The 22,140-nt window shown below is 42.1% G+C and overlaps 1 protein-coding gene across 2 annotated transcripts in view; it reads right to left on the bottom strand.

Moving 5' to 3' along the window:
• The window catches only part of MAP7D2 (MAP7 domain containing 2), a 136,578-nt gene that overhangs the window by 8,580 nt on the left and 105,858 nt on the right, over positions 1–22,140 (bottom strand). For both annotated transcript variants that reach the window (XM_044283972.1, XM_044283973.1), the window contains exons 5-13: positions 21,381–21,491; positions 16,368–16,493; positions 14,237–14,388; positions 11,399–11,520; positions 7,986–8,215; positions 5,248–5,380; positions 2,508–2,712; positions 1,468–1,572; positions 246–299 (exon numbers count right to left, since the gene is read on the bottom strand). In XM_044283972.1, the coding sequence (XP_044139907.1) occupies positions 246–299; positions 1,468–1,572; positions 2,508–2,712; positions 5,248–5,380; positions 7,986–8,215; positions 11,399–11,520; positions 14,237–14,388; positions 16,368–16,493; positions 21,381–21,491 (1,238 nt within the window). The remainder of the gene's footprint in view (positions 1–245; positions 300–1,467; positions 1,573–2,507; positions 2,713–5,247; positions 5,381–7,985; positions 8,216–11,398; positions 11,521–14,236; positions 14,389–16,367; positions 16,494–21,380; positions 21,492–22,140) is intronic.

Below are 22,140 nucleotides of genomic sequence, written 5' to 3'. Positions count from 1 at the left end.
GTCACCAATGGTAATGAAATACAACTGCATCACTGGGCTACGTCCCTGTGTACCATATATATTACATGTAGTGTAAATTCCAGGTCCCTGTCATATTAGTGTATACATTGCTTGAATGCTCTAACAATCACAGAAAATATATCTTCTAATTGATATAAATCTGGCATCACAGTGATCCATGCATGTCTGTCTGTCCTACAACATCTTGTGCTTACCACACATTTTCACATGATTGAGGCACATACCTTAGGTTCCATCACTTCACTCTTCCTTGTTCTTTTCATGATTTCATCAATCCTCTAGAGAGGAACATTTCAACAATACATCAATACTTTATTATTATAAGTATCTTTATTATTTAATCCTATAGAAACCAGACCTACTCTCAGGCCTACCCAAAAACATAATCTAAACCTACACATAATAATGGTGTAAAAGGCCATAATAGGAACATACCCAACTAACTTTCCAGCAATCAATAGTACAGGCGAATATAAGAAACTTTGTAATATATAGTATCAAAGAATAATACCTCTTTCTCGACTTAGGCTACTTTCACACCTGCGTTCAGGTGTCCGCTCGTGAGCTCCGTTTGAAGGGGCTCACAAGCGGCCCTGAGCGTAGCCGTCTGGCCCCAATGCATTCTCAGTGGAGGCGGATCCACTGAGAATGCATCCGTCTGCCAGCACTCAGCCTCCGCTCCGCTCAGTGAGGATCAAACTACCACTACATATAGAGGTCTATGGATGCTGTATCTGAGAAGTGAACATGTTCCAGTAGAAAGCGTTTAATTGCTTCACAGCTAGTGGTTTCACACCTACACTGCTCAGAACTATACCCATTTCTATACTGTCTTCAATGGTCTTCTGCTTCTCTACATATGAAAGTCAGTGATAGGGGAGCAGAATGTGTTTTTTCTGCATGTGCAGTCTATGGGAGACATTGTAGTAGCTAGTCTCTACTCACTAGCTCAGGAAAAACTGAGAAAGATGGAGCCACCAGAGGATGAAACAGCTAACAAATGAAAGATAAAATCATATAAATGTACATATATAGTGTTATTACTAACACTAAAAGTATAGTCGTGCTTTAAACAATAATAAAGTAAAGTATGCAGTAAGCTACAAAGCTCCCTCTAGCTGTGGCAGAATATTATAATTTAAATCTATGCAGGGGACGTACATCTCTCCATCAGAAAACCCGAATATCAACAATTATAGAGATGCACTAAGAAACTGTTACAGAATATTGGACCTAAAACAAAATGGGGAGCATAAATTTTAAGCAAATGTAAGACTCAATAATAATAAAAAAATAAAAAATATATATATATATATATATATATATATATATATATATATATATATATATATACTACTACTACACTACACACACACACACACACACACACACATATATATACACCCCTCCCCCCATGGTAAATGTATTCACGACATACATAAGTACCTTTTTTCTCTCCAGACGTTCCTGTTCAATCTGCTGTATGATCTGCTCCCTCTCTATTCTCAAGGCTTCTGCAGCTTCTCTCGCCTTTAGTTCAGTCTCTTCCTTCTGCAAAATTCATAAAAGTGAACATTAGTGAACTGAAAGCCTGACTAAAAGCTTATATAGTATAGTCAGCTTTGTGTGCCTCCAAAATAACATGTAACTGTTTAAAAATGAAGGATGATAATAAAGGTTTATTTGATGCAGTGTTATTGATGTGCTGATTTGGATAAAGTATGTCCTAAAGTATGTCCTATTGTCATATAATGTATGGTTTATCTGAACAATTGGCTGTATGTAAAACCTTTAATAAAAATGATCTGATTAAAAAAAAATGAAGGATGATGGAGTGTGGAGGCCACATTTTAAAACCAATCATTATCTTCCAAAATGTTTTGAAATACAATAGAGCTCGATAAGAAATTCTATAATATATTTTAGTTGCTATACATTTGAGGATGTCAATGATATTATACAGTATCAATAATCTATTTTTATATAGGGAACAACTGCACCTAAAAAAAAAAAGAGTGAAAGGGATGAAATATATTTGGTATCCCAGGTGTGGCCATGGATGTCCCCATTACTACATGTACCCTAAAAGTGCTGGCACATGTCGCGGCTGTGCTGCGTTTTCGACGCAGCAAAAAAAGGCATCAATTTACGATTATGGTGCATTTTCTTTCAGCAAAGGAAAATACACAGCAGACTTAAATTACATTAAATGTGACTATTTTGTAATTAATGTGATTCAGTTTTGTTGTGTGGCTTTCCTTTGCTGGAAGAAAATGCACCATAAATGCAGGCATGTTGTTGCAAGAACCGCATGCATTTTATTTTGCCACACCAAAAACGCAGCACAGATATCGCATCCATTGTGTGCCATTATCCTATTATAAAATGTTAGGATTTCATTAGGATGTGCATGGGTGTCTTGTGTCCAGGTGATATTGCCAGTTTTTCAAGCTCCTGATACAGCTCATATTTATTAGGTTATTAACCTGTTTCTCCAAGTAGGCCTGCAGTTGCAACTCGTGTGCTTCCTTCTGCAGGCGTTCTTCCTCTGCTCTTGCCTTTGACTCTTCTTCCGATTTCCTTCTGGCTTCCTCCTCCTCTTGTTTTTTCCTCTCAGCCAGAAGACATGCTTCTTCTTCTAAACGGCGCCTCTCTTCTTCAGCCTTCCTGCTTTCCTCTTCCATTCTCTGCCTTTACACGTGAGACAAAAAAAACATTTAAAAAGGGACACTTCTTCCAGAAAGGGTAATTTTTTAAAACTCAATATTCATCGAAAACATTTTTTTTTTTTAATTTTCTCTAATTTATTTTTTATTTCAACAGTACTAAACTGAAAATTAATACTAAATATTGTCCTTCTGTAGCAGTCAGCACAGAAAAATAAAATATACACAGAGGTAATCTGTTATTTAGTTTACTGCTGCTGTGAAGGGATGATGCTAACTGCTAGTATAAATAGTAGATTAGTAGATTTTGGATAACAGCGCTCTTATAGGCCTTGAAAAATATGTCTAAGGGCTCATGCAAATTGCGGTCCACAATGCATGGCTAACGGCTGTGTGCCCGCCATTTGCGTACTCATTCACTTGAACGAGTCCCAAGATCCGCAAGAAATGGTCCGCTCCGTAAAAAAATATAACATGTTCTTTTTTTTTTGTGGTGCAGAGGCACAGACCAAAATCCCATGGAAGCTCTCCGTAGTGCTTCCACTCCTTGCCTCTGCTTCGCACAGCTCCGTATCTTGCAGAACCATTCAATTGAATGGGTGCGCAACGGTTATACAGAAAGCACACGGACGGTGCCTGTATATTGTGGACCCGCTGTTTGCAGGTCACAATATGGACATTGGCCACGCATGTTCATGTGCATGTACCCTAAAGAAATGCATTGCTTTGATTAGTGTAATGTGTGAAGCTCTAATTCAGTCACCCACACCCCTTTCCTCTCTGGTCAAATGAATGGACTTGACTGAGAAAGTCAAGTGAGGCTGTTAGATGTTCTAAAAGTCCAAACAAAGGAGTAAGTAAAAAGGGCCAGGCCAGGAAGTAGAATACATCGAGTGACTTCGAAGCAGTTTATCCAAAAATATAGCTACCCTTTTTTGTAAAGAATTTTTTTTTATATACACAGAATATTCACACATAGGCTGTTAATATGTGAGAAAAAACATTTGATGATAGAGTCCCTTTAAAGAAGAAAGTGTATACCTGTCATTTTAGGTGACTTTTCAGAATACATTGTCCTATGTCTGTATATAGCCATGACATGGCTTGTATCCTGCATTTATCACCATTTTTCCCCTCTGCAGACACCATTTCTAATCCGTTTTTCCTTCACTCAGTTTCACTAGCCGCTAATGTTTTCCATACACAGCACACACAAAGAATAGAACAATCTTCCCCAAATCTCTTTGCAGCACACCCGCAGAAGCAGCGGCAGCAGCATGAAGGACATTGTACAGCAGTACTAAGCAATGCAGCTGTGAATCCATTACTGTGGCGAGACAGAAAATTCAGTACAAGCTAAAGCAAGGTCTCTGGGTGACCTTCAGCCTCCTGTCCCTCTCCAGCTGCTCCCTCCTCTATCTTCTCTTCACCTCTCCGTAGACCAGGGATGGCCAACCCACGGCTCTTGAGCAGCAGCGGCTCTTTGTCTCTTCAAGTGCCGCTCTAGCGGTGGAGCTGGGAAGCAGTCAGACCAGCGCACTTTCCACCCCATGCTCATATCTCCTTTCCTGATCGGGCACCGTTGCTACTCTGCAGCTCCAGCTCGCTACTATGTCCTGATGCGCAGAGTGTCAGAACGTAGTAGGTGGAGACGCTCACTAGGACCTGACCCTGTGCGCATCAGGTCACATAGAGACAGTGTCAGACCTGCAGAGTAGCAGGTGCCCGATCAGGAGAGGTAGGCAATTTCTTTAAATTATAGTACTGAGCATGGAGAATCTTGATCTCAGCATGGGGGTCTGACACTGGGAGTCTGATTTGGAGTTCTGATGAGGATTGGGGATCCTATCTTAGGTCAGATGAGCATTGGGGGTCTGATGAAAAATATATTTTTTATTTTCTTCTCTGCTAATGAAAAAATAAGAAAGAAAAAAACTCAGATCAGATGAAAAATAAATGTATAGCTTGTGGCTCCTGGTAGTCACACGTTTTTTTTTTTTTCTGACTCTATGTGTTTGTAAGGTTGGCCACCCCTGCCGTACACTGTTATGGGCAGCATGTAACTTGATCCGTCAGTGAGCTGCTAAACCCGATGGAAACTGAGTGCGAATGCTCAGTGCAGAAGGAGTCTGATGAGTGCAGAACAGAATTTTTTGTTATAAGATATATTACAATATTTCTTCATTTGTGTGACAACATTCAAACAATACTGACAATAATCTGTCATCAAGTATCTCATTCTAGCCCTTTTGTAAAACACAGAGGGCTATGTAAGAAAAACAGCCTAGAATACAAGAGGTGGCGTTACAAGGAATGTCTGCGATGACATAGGTTAAGAGTCACCGGTGGTAGTGTCTAAAGTTCCTAAAGCTAAAAGCACATGGTCCAATCTAACAGAAAGATCCTGGAAGGCAAGACACTGCTTAGCGGCACAAAATGACAAGCCCTAAGAATATTGATATTTAGCAGGAGAAGTTTACATGATTCTACAGCATTATCAACCATCCTCTAACAGGAGAGGAATAAGAATATACTGAGCCTATAATTACTACTGAGGCACCTTTCTGCTTCCTCGCGCTCATGTCTCTCCTGCTCTTCCTGCTCTTTCTGCAGGCGAGCCTGACGCCTTCTCTCAGCTAGGATTTTTGTGGCCTCATCCGCATCAGTTGTACCCGCAGTCATCTTGCTGAAGCCTAAAACAGGAATAGAAAATTATCAGTATCTGAATGTGTTACCATTAATAATAATAAAAACTGGTAAACAGATATTCATTCAAATTTTACAATGCACCCTTACTATTTTAGCGGAATTAGATTATATAGGAATATTAAAATTGTTCTTTAGGTGCTATAAATTTTACAGAATACTCCAGGCTGATTAGGACTTTGAACCTCTGTCTCATGCACTGCCTCGAAGGCCCTCATTAGATGTAACATGGAGGATTTCGTATACTGGTTTAAGGTACAAGATAATTTTGGGGTTTGCTATTCCTTAAGACAACTATAGGCATATAATGACTAACTGGTAAGAGAATTGGGAATTCAAGTCCCCATGGGCCTCACTGATTAGAGGGCATAAGAGAACAAAGAACACAGAGTCTTGATGGGTATTTCTAGCGTCCAGGACCTGCTCTACTCTCACTGGCACTCTGGGCATTGGTATACAAGAGTGGGCTCCCCCAGATAACGTAAGCCAAGCCTAATTCTCCTATGTCTCTTTGCACCTTGTTATATACCCTTTTATACTCCTATATCTTTTAAAATCTTGAAGGTGTTTTGTCTGTCACTGAAATGGAACCTGCCATCAGTTTCATGCTGCCGGGCAGCATGAAATCTCAACAGGGTCCTCCAATGCAAAAAAAAGTTTTAAAAAGAGCTGAGTGGCTGCCCTCTGGCTTCTCCCCAGTCAACTCGGCTTGACTAACAAGTTTCTATTTGTGTATAGTGGACATTTCCTTGTTTGTCAAAGTAGTACTTCTAGACAGCACCAGTTCAAGTCTTTGCATTTATGCTTCCGCAGCAATGGTGTTGATCCTTGTTCCCTAATAGAAAAAAGGAATTAGCATCCAGTCCCAATATTTAAGTCATCATGGTATACAGATACAGAACCAATATTCTGACCCAGCTATATATGTTAGGTCGGAACATTGCCGCTATATCGGCATTCAAAGGGGCAGCAACGAGTGCAATAAAATAAAAAACAAAGCCAGACTGACTTCCTTTCTCCCCTGCCTGTCTTGCAGCACTGATGTCATCTTCCTGGCTGCAGCGGCAATGCCTTGTACACACCAGATTACTGTGCAGCCAATCACTGGCTTCAGCAGTATATGGCATGTGACGCCTCAGGCCAGTGAATGGATACAGCAGTAACATGGTGTGTATGAGACATCACCACTGCACCAAGGAGAACAAACACTGGTGGAGAGGACCAAAGCACAGTGCAGGAAGCAGCATGGGAAAAAGGGGGCTAAGCAAGACTTCTGTTATTTTATCAGACTCACTGGAGTTTGTAGGTGGCAGAAGCTTAAACAGGCTAGCTAGACCTGCACCAAATTTATCACGGTGGTTAAGGCTGGATGATAGTGCAGGGATAGACACTACTGTCTAACTGTCTAACTTCAAATTCCACAGCAAAAACGGTGCATCTTGTCCCATGTCCCTTTCCAGGGAAGTCACGTCTCCTTCCTGCTAAGCCCCCACACCCTTGTCAAGCGAGAAGAAACCCTAGTTGTGCCAAATTGCACAATTCGTGTCACTTTTTAGACAGATTCAAGGCGCAGACATATTAATAAATCTGGGCCAATGTTTGTGCCTAGAATAAAAAAATAAATAAATCAGACAACCCCTAAAGCACCTACAATAAAGGGTCATGGGAATGCTTTAGAAAACAATCTTACAAATTTAAAGGGAACCTGTCACCGGGATTTTGGGTATAGAGCTGAGGACATGGGTTGCTAGATGGCCGCTAGCACATCCGCAATACCCAGTCCCCATAGCTCTGTGTGCTTTTATTGTGTAAAAAAAAACGATTTGATACATATGCAAATTAACCCGAGATGAGTCCTGTACGTGAGATGAGTCAGGGACAGGACTCATCTCAGGTTAATTTGCATATGTATCAAATAGTTTTTTTTACACAATAAAAGCACACAGAGCTATGGGGACTGGGTATTGCGGATGTGCTAGCGGCCATCTAGCAGCCCATGTCCTCAGCTCTATACCTAAAATCCCGGTGACAGGTTCCCTTTAAAGAGGACCTTTCATCGGTCCAAAGATTGCAATATAATTATCAGGCTACATAGAGCGGCGCCCAGGGATCTCACTGCACTTACTATTATCCCTGGGCGCCGCTCCGTTCGCCCGCTGTGTCCTGCGGTATCTTCACTGAATTGATTCGACTAGGTGGAGTCTGCAATGTTTCTCCCTGGGCGTTCCTTTCGCAGCGCAGAGCTCACAGCCTGGGAGAAAAAAAAAACCTCCAAGGCTGTGAGATCTGCGCTGTGGTTGAACAGTGCTACAGCCTAGGAGAAGGAACGCCAAGGGTGAAACATTGCAGACTCCGCCTAGTCGAATCAATTCAGTGAAGATACCGGAGGACACAGCGGGCGAACGGAGCGGCGCCCAGGGATAAATCGTAAGTGCAGCGAGATCCCTGGGCTCCGCTCTATGTAGCCTGATTATTATCTTGCAATGTTTGGACCGATGAAAGGTCCTCTTTAACACCAGTGAAGTCCTTGTATTAATGTTTACTACTGGAAATCATTTTTCTTATCTTGACAGGAGATTATTAAGCACTGACTTTCATTTGCTTCTTTCTTCTCTCCAGGGGAGGTAGTCTTGTCAGGTTTAGCAGGTTCAGTTTTAGACTCCACTGGATGTTCTTCTGTTTTAGGAGATGTTTGATGTTTCTCAGCCTTCTTTTTTGGTGTATCCTGACTGGGATTTGGACTAGGCTTAGACTTGACAGGGGACGCTGGGTATTGCTTGCTGCTCCTAGCTGGAGACTGTGAGTAAGATTTGGAAAGTGATCTGAAAGTGAAAAGATACCAAGTGAGACGGAAGAGAGTCTGCATTCTTCCTCCAATGGTTTATTCATTCAAGACGTCTTATCGCGTATGGTAGAATCCCATCTTTGAGTTTAGCAATTCGAGAGCTATGGACATGAGGCATAATATGTAAAGTTGTCTGGAGACTGAATTATACTGAAGCATCCAAGAAAAACACATTTTTTGCTCCCTGGAATCAGCATTAGGAAATCTAGGCACCAGTGTTGACTGCGTCAGTGTGAACACCCAGTTCAAAATCCTAAATAAACAATGCTTCAGCATTAGTATAAAAACAAGGACAAGGACAACATTTCAGGGGCGTTGACAGGTTCTCTTTAAAGGGGTTATCCCACGAGAAGTATTACTATGCATACAATAGGGCATTCAAAATGATTATTGCAATAAGGGTCCATTCACATGTCTGCAAAATGGGTCTGCAGCCTTTCTGCAATTTTGCGAAACGGGTGCGGACCCATTCATTTTCAATGGGGCCGCAAATGATGCGGACAGCACAACGTGTGCTGTCCGGATCTGCACTTCCGTTTCGCAGGCCCCACAAAAAAAATACAACATGTCCTATTCTTGTCCGCAGCCATGGAGAAGAAAAGGCATTTCTATCATAGTGCAATTTGCGGACTGCAAAACAGTTGAACAGTGCGGACGTGTGAATAGACCCTAAAAATGCTATAAAATATTCTTCGGTTTTTATGTACATTACATCGTCCTCTCTGGCAGCACCCCCTGCAGTTTATCCTCCCGATGCACTGGCGTAGTGTTCTACCTTACATTCCTTCATCCCTACTTCTAAATTCATAGAACAATTTCTCTCTCTCTCTAGAGACGGTGGATAAAGAAATTGTGGAGACATACCATATGTATCTTTGGGGGCCATATGTGGGGGACTATTTTGTATGTAGGAGAGGAAGGTGTTAAACTAATTGCAATTCATCCTGGGAGATAACAGATGCTCGATAAGCTGCTGCCCACTCACAGAAAGGAAAGAAAGTCCTCCAGGTATGCGAGTTTAGGCAGGGTGCTTACTCTCCTTAAGGCCCCTTTCAAATGAGCGAGTTCCACGCATCGGACTCCCATCCTGATCTCCCAGCACTGACAAGTTACATAGCATTATATAAATTGATGTAACCCTTATAGTCCTGGAATGTATTGGATTACACTGACAGCATTATGTCAGTTTTTTGCAATACATTCCAGAATTTTAAGGGTTACATAGCATCATAAATCAATATAATACCATGCGACTCGTCAGTGCTGGGAGGTCAGGACGGGTGCGCTCGCATACACACGCTGCGAGTCCGATGCGTGGGACTCGCTTGTCTGAACGGGGACTAAAGGGACCAGTTGTGTATGGAGACTTATTATTAGTATGCAAAGAGGTATCTCCCAGGGAAGAAAAACATCTGAATGGTGTCACCTTCTGAAGGTGGCTCTGTATGAATCAAAATCGGACTTCTTAAAAAGCCTTGGAATAGGGCTGCAGTAAACGATTATTTTAGAAACAGAGTATTCTATTGATAATTTTTTTTCGATTAATCGAGTAATCTAATAACAAAAAACTAATTAAAAACTCATCAGACACCCCCCCCCCCCCCCCAGTGCCACCAGCTTGCCAACAAATTCCTAGTCACCAAAATTATATATCAGTAAAAAAAAAAATAATATATCATCTATATATACATCTGTCAGCGTATCACATACGACACATTATACTCTCAGTACTTTCCATAACGCAACAGTTCTCTCCGAGAGGTCACATTCCTGGAGAGACGCAGCATTATGTATATTATATCTATGTGCGTGTATACAACATAAACGTACACACGTGGATCCCAGTCATATATATTACAGTACATATCGTATCAGCAGTGACTGGGAGACATTACAAGGAAATGGTGTAGGAGGTCTCATTATAGGGGAACGCTCCAGTCAGTTTGGGGGATCCTGTACACCAGGGACGCCCCGTCTACATCACATATAGAGCAATAATTTCAATATATATATATATTATTAGGGAGCGAGCTGGGGACTCTATGGCGATCATATACAGGGCCCTCTGTCTACATGACATATAAAGCAATAATATAATTTCCATATAGTTTTCGAGGGACCCTATGGCAATCTAACACAGGGGCCCCTAGAATACAGGATTTGTAATATAAAGACATAATTTGCATACATTTATTTGGGGAACCCTAACATTAAACAGGGAGTCCCACCCAGTCCCTGTGGAATGTAAACCAGTTTGCACACCAGTACATTGGAGGGAGCTGGGGACCCCACAGCTGACATAATCCAGGGGCTCCCCCCAGTCTATGCGGAACCTAATGCACTGTCTCAGGGGACACCTTGTGTACATAGGGGCCCCTGCAGGTGAGGGTCTTCCTCCCGGGGCCCCCTGCATTCTTCTCCCCCATACCCGCCGATGCCCCCGTCTGTTTGACCACATTTGTGATAGAAAAGAAGCCCCCCGCTCTGCCTGCTCCTGTCTGGCTCGGTGGGTGGGGGCATCTGGGGGGGCTCGGGGCGCTGCAGGTCGGTTATGTAGCCATTGGGGAGGTTGGCGATGAAGCTGGCGGATGCAGCGTGGTACGGGCCAGCGGGTGACCACGGAGCGGTGAGTAATAGCAAGCGCTTCACTCCCGCTCTGTGGTTACATGACACAAACGAATCCTCGATGCAAAACAATTTGCATTGAGGATTATTTTGTGTCGAATTACTCGATTTAATTGAGTAATTGTTTCAGCCCTACCTTGGAACATGACAAGGGAAAATAGCCAAGTCAAATATCCATCTGTAGACAGCTGTTTCGGGGTGCTTGCCCCTCATCAGTACAGAGTAGGATTCTGGCTGGCTGAGTGCGATGCACTGAATGCCTAGAATTGTACTCCATACTGATGAGCACCCCGAAACAGCTGTCTACAGATGGATATTTGACTTGGCTATTTTCTGTTGTCATGTTCCAAGGCTTGTTAAAAAGTCAGACTTTTCTCTCTTTACCTGGGACATACCTCTTTGTACAGGCATGTGAGTAAGAGTATAATGTACGATAATACCTTCAGTAATAATACTTAAAGCTACATACAAGTAGTCGGGTACAGATGAGTATGATCCATAGACTCATCATAGGAAAATACACTATTATTCATACTTTGGCGTTGCAGGAGAAGGTGATTTCTTGGAAAATGTTGCAGGAGACTCAGGCCTTCGAATTGGACTACCTAAGGCTGGGACAGGAGTTGACGATCGTTTTTCTTTCTTTAACTTTTCTGGCTACAATATTAGACAAAATAAAAGAACATTAGAGGGGTAATAATGATAATACATTATAATAAAAGCAACACTCATTAAATACTGCGCAACATACACCCCTAATCGTTACTGATAACCACAAATGATTCTAAATGCCACAAAGGACACTATGTTCCCCAACAGAAAGAGTTCATACATCCAAAACCCACTTGATGTTTAATATATAATTGCTGATATGTCATAAGGGGAAGTACCTCTTTAAAGGGGTTATCTTGGTAAAAGGTAATTATGACATTCTCAGGATAGGTCATCACTTTCATATCAGTGGGGGTCCACATCTACTGTTTCAGGGAACCGCTGCACTTACCGGACCTCTGGTGAGTGCCCCCGGCAGCTTTCCACGTGTACATCGTATAGCGGCCACTGCGCTTACTGAAGCTTTGTAAGAAGATGCCAGAGCTTCGCGAGCGCCACGGCCTCTTCCTAGCCCAGTGACATTACCGTACATTGGTCATGTGGCCTAGTTGCAGCTCAGCCCGATTCAAGCGCTATAAGATGTACGGCGCTGGGCTTGGAAAGCTGACGTTGAGCGCTGCGGCTCCCTGAAGCAGCTGATCGATGGGGGTTCTGGTACTCTGACCCAGTCCATGGATAGGATAGGTCACCGTTATCTTTACCCAGATAACACCTTGAAAGGGAATCAGTTTGTGGAGCTTTTATTATCAGGAGTAGTGAGAGTACAAACGTTTTAGCTTATTGAAGGACTTGTTCTAAATTTTTAATTATTATCTCGAACAATCCAGGTAATTAATGAACTGAATCATAAAGCCAGCCCCCTTCATCAGGTCACCAACACACAGGGAGGGGGATGAAGCTCCCTGCTGTTCGCAACATCAAGGTTGCAGCAAAAGCACAGAAACCTCAGGAAGCCGTGGACTGGGATTGAAATCAAGTGGTTTATATAGATGTGAAAAATCAAAGAATATTAGTAAATTAATTTAGGTCCCAGCAAGGAGGCTTATCTTTTGTCAGACATCCACTTTAAGGTTTCATCGACTTCAAAGAGAGTGCCACTATTTACATTCTGAGGTATAGCAAACATCAAGTGAAGCCAAACGGTCATGGCAGAGCGAAACCACCCCTTGGTTGCATCGAGGACAGACCCTTCCCAATAACATCTTCTGAATGCACACTGCATCCCCATCCACATGGATGTTCTGCTGTGGTCCGTTAAAACAAAGAAAATATGGAGTTTTCCTGCTCCTTTTTATTTAATGGTGGCTGCTTGTCAGCTCCGAGTCTTTAGGAACAGCTATAATTAGGGATTATACTTGAGATCTGTTGCCTAATAGGAGTCTGGAGTATTCAGAAATCCAGCTCAGAGGCTTCCCACCTAGTTCACACTGTAGCTCTGCCTGTTCAGATTGGTTGCCCTGCTTAAAGGGGGATTTTAATCCCAGTCCACGGCTTCCTGAGGTTTCTGTGCTTTTGCTGCGGCTTTGACGTTGCGGCACAGCAGGGAGCTTCATCCCCCTCCCTGTGTGTTGGTGACATGATGAAGGGGGCTGGCTTTATGATTCAGTTCATTAGTTAATGGGATTGTCTAATAAGACTGGGAATTAGAGAAATCTCTTTTACAAGCTTTAAAGCATATGGATGGTCAATTTTACAATTTGATGTTTTAGATTTTATCATCCGTTTTGCTTGACTTCTGTATATACTGGTCACAGCATCTGCCAAGTGAACCTTTACATTTCTGGTCACAATTGGTTACATCATTAACACTAGTATAATGTTATCGTCACCATAAACAACCCCTACTCCCTCAAAAGGGGTTGTCTTACTTCTGCAAATGGCATTTGTTATGTAGACAGAGTTAATACAAGGCACTTACTAATGTTTCGTGATTGTCCATATTGCCTCCTTTGCTGGCTTTATTCATTTTCCCATCACATTATACACTGCTTGCATCCAGAGGTTACGGCCACCGCTGCAGCGCAGATACAAGGTGGCAGAGAGCTGTTGCGCATGCACGCAAATCCTGGCCACCACAAAGGCCTGCGCTTTTCCCTATATAGTGTAATCACAGCCATGGCTGCTGGATTGCAGAGTGGTCATAACCCCTGATACGAACAGTGTATAATATGATGGAAAAATGAATCAAGCCAGCAAAGGAGGCAATATGGACAATCACAATACATAAATGTCATTTTCCGAAGTGAGACAACTCCTTTAAAGAGGACCTGTCACCTCTCCAGACATGTCGGTTTTTGTAACTACTTGCATTCCCCATATAGTAACCATTCTGGATCATCTAGTCTTATGACTATGTTGTACCAATCCTTTACTATTCCTGATAGAAGTTACAAATGAGTTGCCGGCAATCGGCAGTAAAGGTCCAGATGGCAGTTACCAGTTAGAGGCGTGTCCCTGCACAGTCTGACACTTGCAGCACTGACTGGTGCAGGAACACACCCACAACTCGTAATACCCAGTTGCACCTTTACTTAAGGCTTTTGGAAAATCATTCATAAAAAAGTCTAGGAGAAATAGTAAAGGAATGGCACAGAAATAGATGCTCCAGAGAGGTTATTACCTGGAGAGTGCATGTACTTACTAACAGACATGTCAGAGGGGTTACGGATTCTTTGTGATGGCTGGATTGTTTCCCAGTCTTAATGGAGGTATCTGAAAATGAACAACAACATGAAGGCTTGGTTAGAAAAGGATCACATACTTGCTTCGACTCTGGAGATCTGGGTGCATTGGTTCCTTCTGCTCCATTAGGCGACGTTAAAGTCTTCCTTCTATCAGTACTCCGAGCAGGTGAAGATTTGAAAGGAGATTTAAGAGGACTAGCAGAGGCTACACGAGGACACACATGGAAGACTAAAGAGTTATAGTATAAAGGCAAGGAATAAAGGAGCAAATAGGAGGAGGTTCACAGAGCAATAAAGAAAAAGGGAAACATCAAGACATAAGTCAATACTTCTTTTTAGTAACAAGCTCATCACATCATGGGAAACAGAAGCCTAACATTTTCATCACCAAGTATAAAGATGTTACCGATAGGCTTGGGTACAAATATGGAACTAAAAATCAAGGCACCTGTAAGGTGTAAACTTTGATCAGACCTGAAAATTCTACAAGTGCCTGATGCAGGAAAGGGAATTCTCGTTTATCCACTGGTTAGGATCGGTCACCAGTCTATGTTGTCCTGTTTGTAGCCAACATAGAAGTTTTTCTCTCCTACCCGTCCAAAGGCATGAAGAAATATGTAGCGCACTCACAATGGGAGCACTTCTCCCATCGCCCCCTTCCCCGCTCAGCAGTGATTGATTGGCTTTAGGAATACATACCGACACAGAGAGGCCTTCAATCACTCCTGCAAGGGGTGTGGGGAGCACCCATAATCAATATTGCAGACTGGTATTCTTTCATCACAATATTTATTTGTGCCTTTGGGTTACCAGGATAGTGGACATGTCCTCATACTGTGCTGCAGTTAAAGGGAGTCTTCCACCTCTAAAATCCATTTCCAACTAGGCCTACCGCCATGTAGGGTAGAGGCCCTGAAATATAACCGTATGGCTTGTGTGAAAATCTGGCCCTTTAATCCTGAGAAAAGCTTCTTTGAATTTTTTAGCAAACATGGCTTCTGGTGCACCAGGGGTGGGGCCACTTTATTTTGTGCACCACTGCTCTGCTATACCACCACCCAATGCCTCACTGTACTGCTCGACAGTCCCTGTGATTTTGGAGCTGGAAGTGATGCTAAACGGAGCGCCCCCGCCGCCCCCCTCCCAGTTACCACGGTCTTCCAAAAACTTTATATATAAAAATATTATAAAAATAAAAAGAACAATTTCTCAGGATTAGAGGAACTGATTTTAAAAAGAAAAATGTGGTTGTGTTTCGGAGCACCTACCATACATGGCAGTACGCTTAGTTCATTTTGGAGGTGATAGGCTCCCTTTAAACTGGGCGTCATAGTCTGATGACCGATCTGCTGTAAGATAGCTATACATCCCATAAACCCCAGCAGTGTGTGGGACATCTAAGGATGCATAGGGGTTTCACTGATGCCTTACAAAAGGACTATTCTGAGAACAACGGGGCAGAAAGAGTCCACTTCATTACCAACATTTCTAAGTGACAGGTGACAAATATGCATCTTTATTTGCAAAAATGTTTGCAATAAGTTAAGGAATTTGTTTTGTTAAGTTCACAATAGCATTAGGTTTAGTTCCAGGTTTGAGTGAATTTTTAATTGGCAGATTAGAATAATGCAATGGGATCCAGTAGGGATATTATAAAAATGGAACGTACAACAGCAGTATGAACAGAGCTTGGCGGGGTAAAAAAATAAAATAAGAATCAAATGTAACAAATGTGAACAAATAAAAAGAATCAATGAATGAATGAATAGAAGACAAATGAATGCATTAATATGCGAGTTAACTATAGGAAATGTCCAGTAACTCAAAGTGTGAAAATGACTCAGATTCCATGAGGCCATTTTAATGTACTTAAGTAGAAATATTTCTGTATAATCTTCTTTTGCAACTCTCTGAACACACTACTGATAACATGACCAGATCTCCACTACCCCCAAAATTTAAGAAGGATGTATACTACACCAGCATAGCCTCTCCCCACATCCAGGTGGACTCCATTCCCCAGAAGTGGCTTTTTCATTATATGAATAGGTGGGGTTTTTTGTTACCTACAATTTTTCTTAAAAAGATCTAACCCTACAAATGCACATATCGTATTGTTTTTGCTGTTGATGCTGTGCATCATCCTCTGCATCCATCAGGCCACCATCATTTCTACACAATAATACGCCGATTTCCATCCCATATTACCTGACATGGAATCACAGGATTCATGAAGCATGGCTGTACTCCTGCTTCTGACTAAGGAAGAATGTGTTGGTGTGAGCAAGCGACTGACTAGGAAATTTTCCATGGGACTAAGGTACATGCGATGGGCTAAAAGGATGGAAGCAAAGTAATGAATGTTAAAAAAAAAAAAAAAAAATACATGAAACACAATGGGTTAAACAATGAGATCTGGAAGGAAATAAAATAAAAGTACTGATGGAAAATGAAAATAAAGATGTAAAAATGAGATTACAAATAAAACCAGGAGAGGCACACTGTTATTTCACACCACACTGGCAGTATGCAGACCCCTGAGACGCACTGTCTGTATAGGGCCATAGGCAGACTGGACATAGACCCTCCTCATGGCTGACGGCTGGGTACATAACGATCTGATGCCCTCAGCATTAAAGGGGTTGTCTTACTTCAGCAAGGGGCATTTATCATGTCGAGAAAGTTAATACAAGGCAGTTACTAATGTATTGTTATTATCCATATTGCTTCCTTTGCTGGCTGGATTCATTTTCCCATCACATTATACACTGCTCATTTCCATGGTTACAGACCACCCTCAAATCCATCAGTAGTGGTCGTGCTTGCACACTATAGGAAAAAAAGTGGCAGCCTCTCTGGATGGCCGGGACCATGGGAGTGCACATAGGCTATTTCTTTTTCCTGTATTGTGCAAGTACGGCCCACTGATTCTGGGTTGCAGGGTAGTCTGTAACCATGGAAACGAGCAGTGTATAATGTAATGGAAAAATGAATCTAGCCAGCAAAGGAAGCAATATGGACAATCACAATACATTAGTAAGTTGCTTGCATTAACTTTCTCTACATAATAAATGCTACTTACTGAAGTGAGACAACCCCTTTAATGTAGGAGCAGCAGGTACTTATGCCTCTGGCCAGTAGTCACAGGCGCCCTCCAGAAGTCAACTGTATCACTATCATTAGCACAGTGTTACAGTTAAATACTGCGACAAGGGCAGCAATATTCTATGATGCACTGTGGTATTTGGTTCTGTGAGCTGCACCACGGTACTGATGTCCCTGCCTACTTGTGCTGCCCCACCTTCTGTCAGTAAGGATCCTCCTACGACATGGGGCCACCTTTAGTTTTAGTTTTTTCTTCTCCAGGATGACTTGTCCGCCCCTGTATATGTCTATCTGGTCAACACAATAAATATGTGATTTAGCCATGAACAAATATGTTTTCCTGTCTACCGAATCTACCTACACCAGGGATGGCCAACCTGAGGCCCTCCAGCTGTTGCAAAACTACAACTCCCAGCATGCCCACACTGCCTACAGCTATCAGCCTACAGCAGGGCCTGGTGGGAGTTGTAGTTTTACAACAGCTGGAGGGCCTCAGGTTGGCCATCCCTGATACTCTATATCTAATCTATCTAATGTAATCTAATCTATGAATCATGCAGCCTCCTCACACAGACCCCGATTCAGTCACTGTGTATCCTAATATACGGTGCCATTTCTAGAGAACTTGGTGCATGTCCCCTCCAGGAATAAACATCTTAATCAGCAAAGGTTGTGCAGCGTCAACAATGCTAATCCTTCTCACAGCAGCATGCCGTGTCTTTGTAACTGGTCCAGAAAGATGCACTGCAGCTTTGGCACCTACACGTGCTCCCCTCGATCTTCCTATTCAGTCTGCTGCACAGCACCAAGTAATATCGAGCACTGCGACACATCCCACTCCGCTCGTCAAGGTCATGCGTTACATGCCAAATGTAAAGATCCGGTTACACAGTGTAAGGCCACTGTGAGCCGAAAGACTAACTGGTCTCGGAGAACAGAAACACATGGTGGGAAATTAAAGGGTTTCTGTCATCAGAAAAATAGGTGTTAACCTGGCTGACATTAGCGATGGGCTAATGTCAGCTGAACATAACTATCTTAGTCCCATGTCACTATGTGCCGCCGTTATTTAGAAAAACAAACTTTTATCATATGCAAATAAACCTTTAGGAGCGGGGGGGCGTTGCTTCTGCTCCTAGAGGCTCCCTTCACTCACCTCTTTCCACGCCCCTTCTACACTTGATTGACAGGGCCAGGCCAGCATTGGTCTCCTGTATGCCGGGGAAAACTCGCGCAGAACGCCGGCGAACGTCCTTTCCTCATTGATACTGAACGGGACGGCGCAGGCACGGCCCTGTCAATCAAGACAGACGGGCGTGGAAATGAGGTGGGTGAATGGAGCCTCTAGGAGCAGGTGCAATACCCCCCTCCCCCACTCTGCTCCTAGAGGCTCATTTGCATATAATAAAAGGTTTTTTTTTTTCTAAATAACCGCGGCACATAGTGACATGGGACTAATATAGTTATGTTCAGCTGACATTAGCACATTGCTAATATCAACCAGGTTAATACTAATTTTTATGACAGAAACCCTTTTAAGTCAGAAGATCATGTAACGAACTGTCCCCATAGAATTTTACACATTCGGTCTATGCATATACACTGTACATCTATGTATATATCTAGGACAATCAAACCATCACTATTGATGAGATCTGGCCACATTTTTAGAGCGGTAACAATTGCTGTGTGTTAAAATAAAGCCCCCCCTTGATAACTCACCTGGGTGCTGTAATGAGGGGGAATGCTTGGATTACATTACACAACCCCCTCAAACCTTTACATCACATTACAACCGTGACGCAGGCTTGTAAATATGCTCTTATAGCAAATGAAGGATTACAAGGGGTAAAGTGATGTGATTTTTGGGGGAACCTTCTCATTATATGGAGTCAAGGGAAAAATAAAGAACTTTTATAGATATCCATAGAAAGCAAACCAAAAAGTAAGCTGCCAGTGGCAAATCTCTAGACACGCTGACTATCCTGTTCATGGGATCAATAAAATTAAGATATCTATGTCTCAATAAATTAGAATATACATCAAAAAGCTAATTTAGTTCAGTAATTAAACTCAAAAAGTGAAACTCCTATATTCTATAGATTCATTACACACAGAGGGATAGATTTCAAGCCTTTATTTCTTTTAATGTTGATGATTAAGGCTTACAGCTAATGAAAACCCAAAAGTCAGTATCTTAGAAAATGAGATTATAATAGAAGACCAATTTAAAAAAATAATTTTTTACATAGAAATATTGGCTTAGTGAAAAGTACGTCTGCTACATGTACTCAATACCTGGTCGGGGCTCCTTTTGCATGAGTTAATGCATCAATGCGACATGGCATGGAGGTGATCAGGCTGTGGCACCACTGAGGTGTTATGAAGCCTAGTTTGCTTTGATAGCGGTCTGCAGCTTGTCTGCATTGTTGGGTCTGGTGTCTCTCCTGTTCCTCTTGACAATACCTCAGATTCTGATATAACACAATGGACGAACACCAGCAGATGACATGGCTCCTCAAACCATCACTTACTGGAAACGTCACACTGGACCTCAGCTGGGATTGTGTGCCTTTCCACTGTTCCTCCAGACTCTGGGACCTTGATTTCCAAATGAAATGCTAAATTTACTTTCATCTGAAAACAGGACTCTGGACCACTGAGCAACAGTCCAGTGCTTTTTCTCCTTAGCCCAGGTAAGGCAATTCTGATGTTGGGTCTGGATCACGAGTGGCTTGACACAAGGAATGTGACAGCTTTTGCCCATGTCTAGGACACATCTGTGTGTGGTGGCTCTTGAAGCACTGACTCCAGCTGCAGTCCACCCCTTGTAACTCTCCCTCAAATTCTTGAAAGACCTTTTCTTGACAATCCTTCCAAGGCTGCGGTTATCCCTGTTGCTTGTGCACCTGTATCTACCACACTTTTCCCTTCCACTCAACTTTCCATTAATATTCTTGGAAACAGCACTCTGAGCAGCCAGAGTCACTGTGTCCTTTAGAGGCTTCCTCTCCTTGTGGAGGGTGTCAATGTCTTCTGGACATCTGTCAAGTCAGCAGTCTTACCAATCATTGTGTAGCCTACTAAACCAGACTGAGGGACCATTTAAAAGCTTAGAAAACCTTAGCAGATGTTTTATGATTAAAGTGCGACACCATGAGTCTACAATATTGAACTTTTTCACAATATACTTACTTTTGGGTTTTATATTAGCTGTAAGGATCAATATTAAAGGAAATAAATAGTTGTAATAGATCACTGTGTGTAATGAATTATTATATATAAATTTCACTTTTTGAATTAACTGAAATAAATTAACTTTTTGATGATATTCAAATTTTGCATTTTTTAGATGCAACTGTAGATATGAATTTCTGTTTTCCAAGTGTTTTCTATAATAGCCATATAATTCTTATCCACCCACAGTGTGACATTTATGCATCCTGACATTTTTAAAGCTGGTCATGTTTAGCAAGATCCCGCTGCTCCAAAGAACTACTGTATGTTATGATATGGTGCCATCTAGTGGAGTTGCTTAAAATAACATCCTAGCAAACCACATAGAAGTTTTGTCTTGTGGATATTGTGGCAACCTGTCAGGGGATTACCAGGTATACTCTTGTAAACATGAACTTCTACCTTCGATTTAATAGAAATTCCAGCATCTTGGAAAAATAGATTTTCATTACTACCCTTTTTGCATGTTCAGCACAAAATTCATGGATACTTTTCTTCAAAAGAGCGCCACGCCTGTCCACAGGTTGTGTGTGGTATTGCAGCTCAACCCCATTCTCTTCAGAATAGAGTCCAGTTGCGATACCAGACACGTCAAGCCTGTGGTCTACTGCCATTTTTTATTTTTCCACGCTAGTTAAAACCTATATTGGTACTTTCATCGGATCAATCAGTACACTGTGCTCGATTTTTATCCAGTGTAATGCAGCTCACGAGCCTGGCACCAGCCTATAAATGGTGCACCGAGCTATAGTTCCATGATATTAAGAGGAAAGTGGAAGAATCCAGATATGATGCAGTAATGACATTTGAGAAAGCTGGAGGATAGAAAGAAGGATAAAGCAGCAAGGGAAGATGGACGGGGAGAGACAGTACACTTGCCTCGATCAGGGGAATGTGTGATTGCAGCGGTGGAAGCGGAGAGCCTCTTACTGATCGGCGAGTCCACTGGCCTCTGTAGACTCATTGTAGAGGATGATAGTTTGTCACAGGCTGCAGAGAGATGTATCAGACACAGATAAGAAAATCGCTCACAGAAAACAAATCACTGCTCTTTTTAGAATTTTTTTAAAATATTTTTGTGGATTACAGTGAACAGGGTCACAGAGGAATTTGGAAAGGGATTCATTAATATTTAACTAGCAGCAGCCTAAATCAAATATGTTACTAACTGAAGTCTGTAGGCTATGCAGATTTTATATTTTTTTTATACCAGTAGGAGGCGATCATCCAAGCTACAAACCAGTGTGTTATACTAGAGTGCACCCACTGCATTCATGAGACTGTGGAATTTGCCCAGATTAGTGGTGATTATCGGGGGACATTAAGGGTTTCCCAAGAATAAAGTGACTTGGCTGCAGACCCCCCTCATGAAGAGGTGGTTGTTTCCACATCTATGTTCCATCTCTGGCAGCCGGTACTGGTCAGGTTTCCTTTTAATATTGTAATGCCTGGTAAGCAATGCAAAGCTGTAAGCACTAGATAATGGCTATACAATTTTCAGTACACAACTATGGATTTTTTCCTACTTCACCACATGAAGCCGCTGAAATACTTTACAATGTACAGGTGAAACTCAAAAAAATTAGAATATCGTGCAAAGTTCATTTGTTTCAGTAATGCAACTTAAAAGGTGAAACTA

The sequence above is a fragment of the Bufo gargarizans genome, chromosome 3, assembly GCF_014858855.1.
Source record: "Bufo gargarizans isolate SCDJY-AF-19 chromosome 3, ASM1485885v1, whole genome shotgun sequence".
Taxonomy (NCBI): Eukaryota; Metazoa; Chordata; class Amphibia; order Anura; family Bufonidae; genus Bufo; species Bufo gargarizans.
This window is presented reverse-complemented; position numbering and strand designations above follow the sequence as displayed.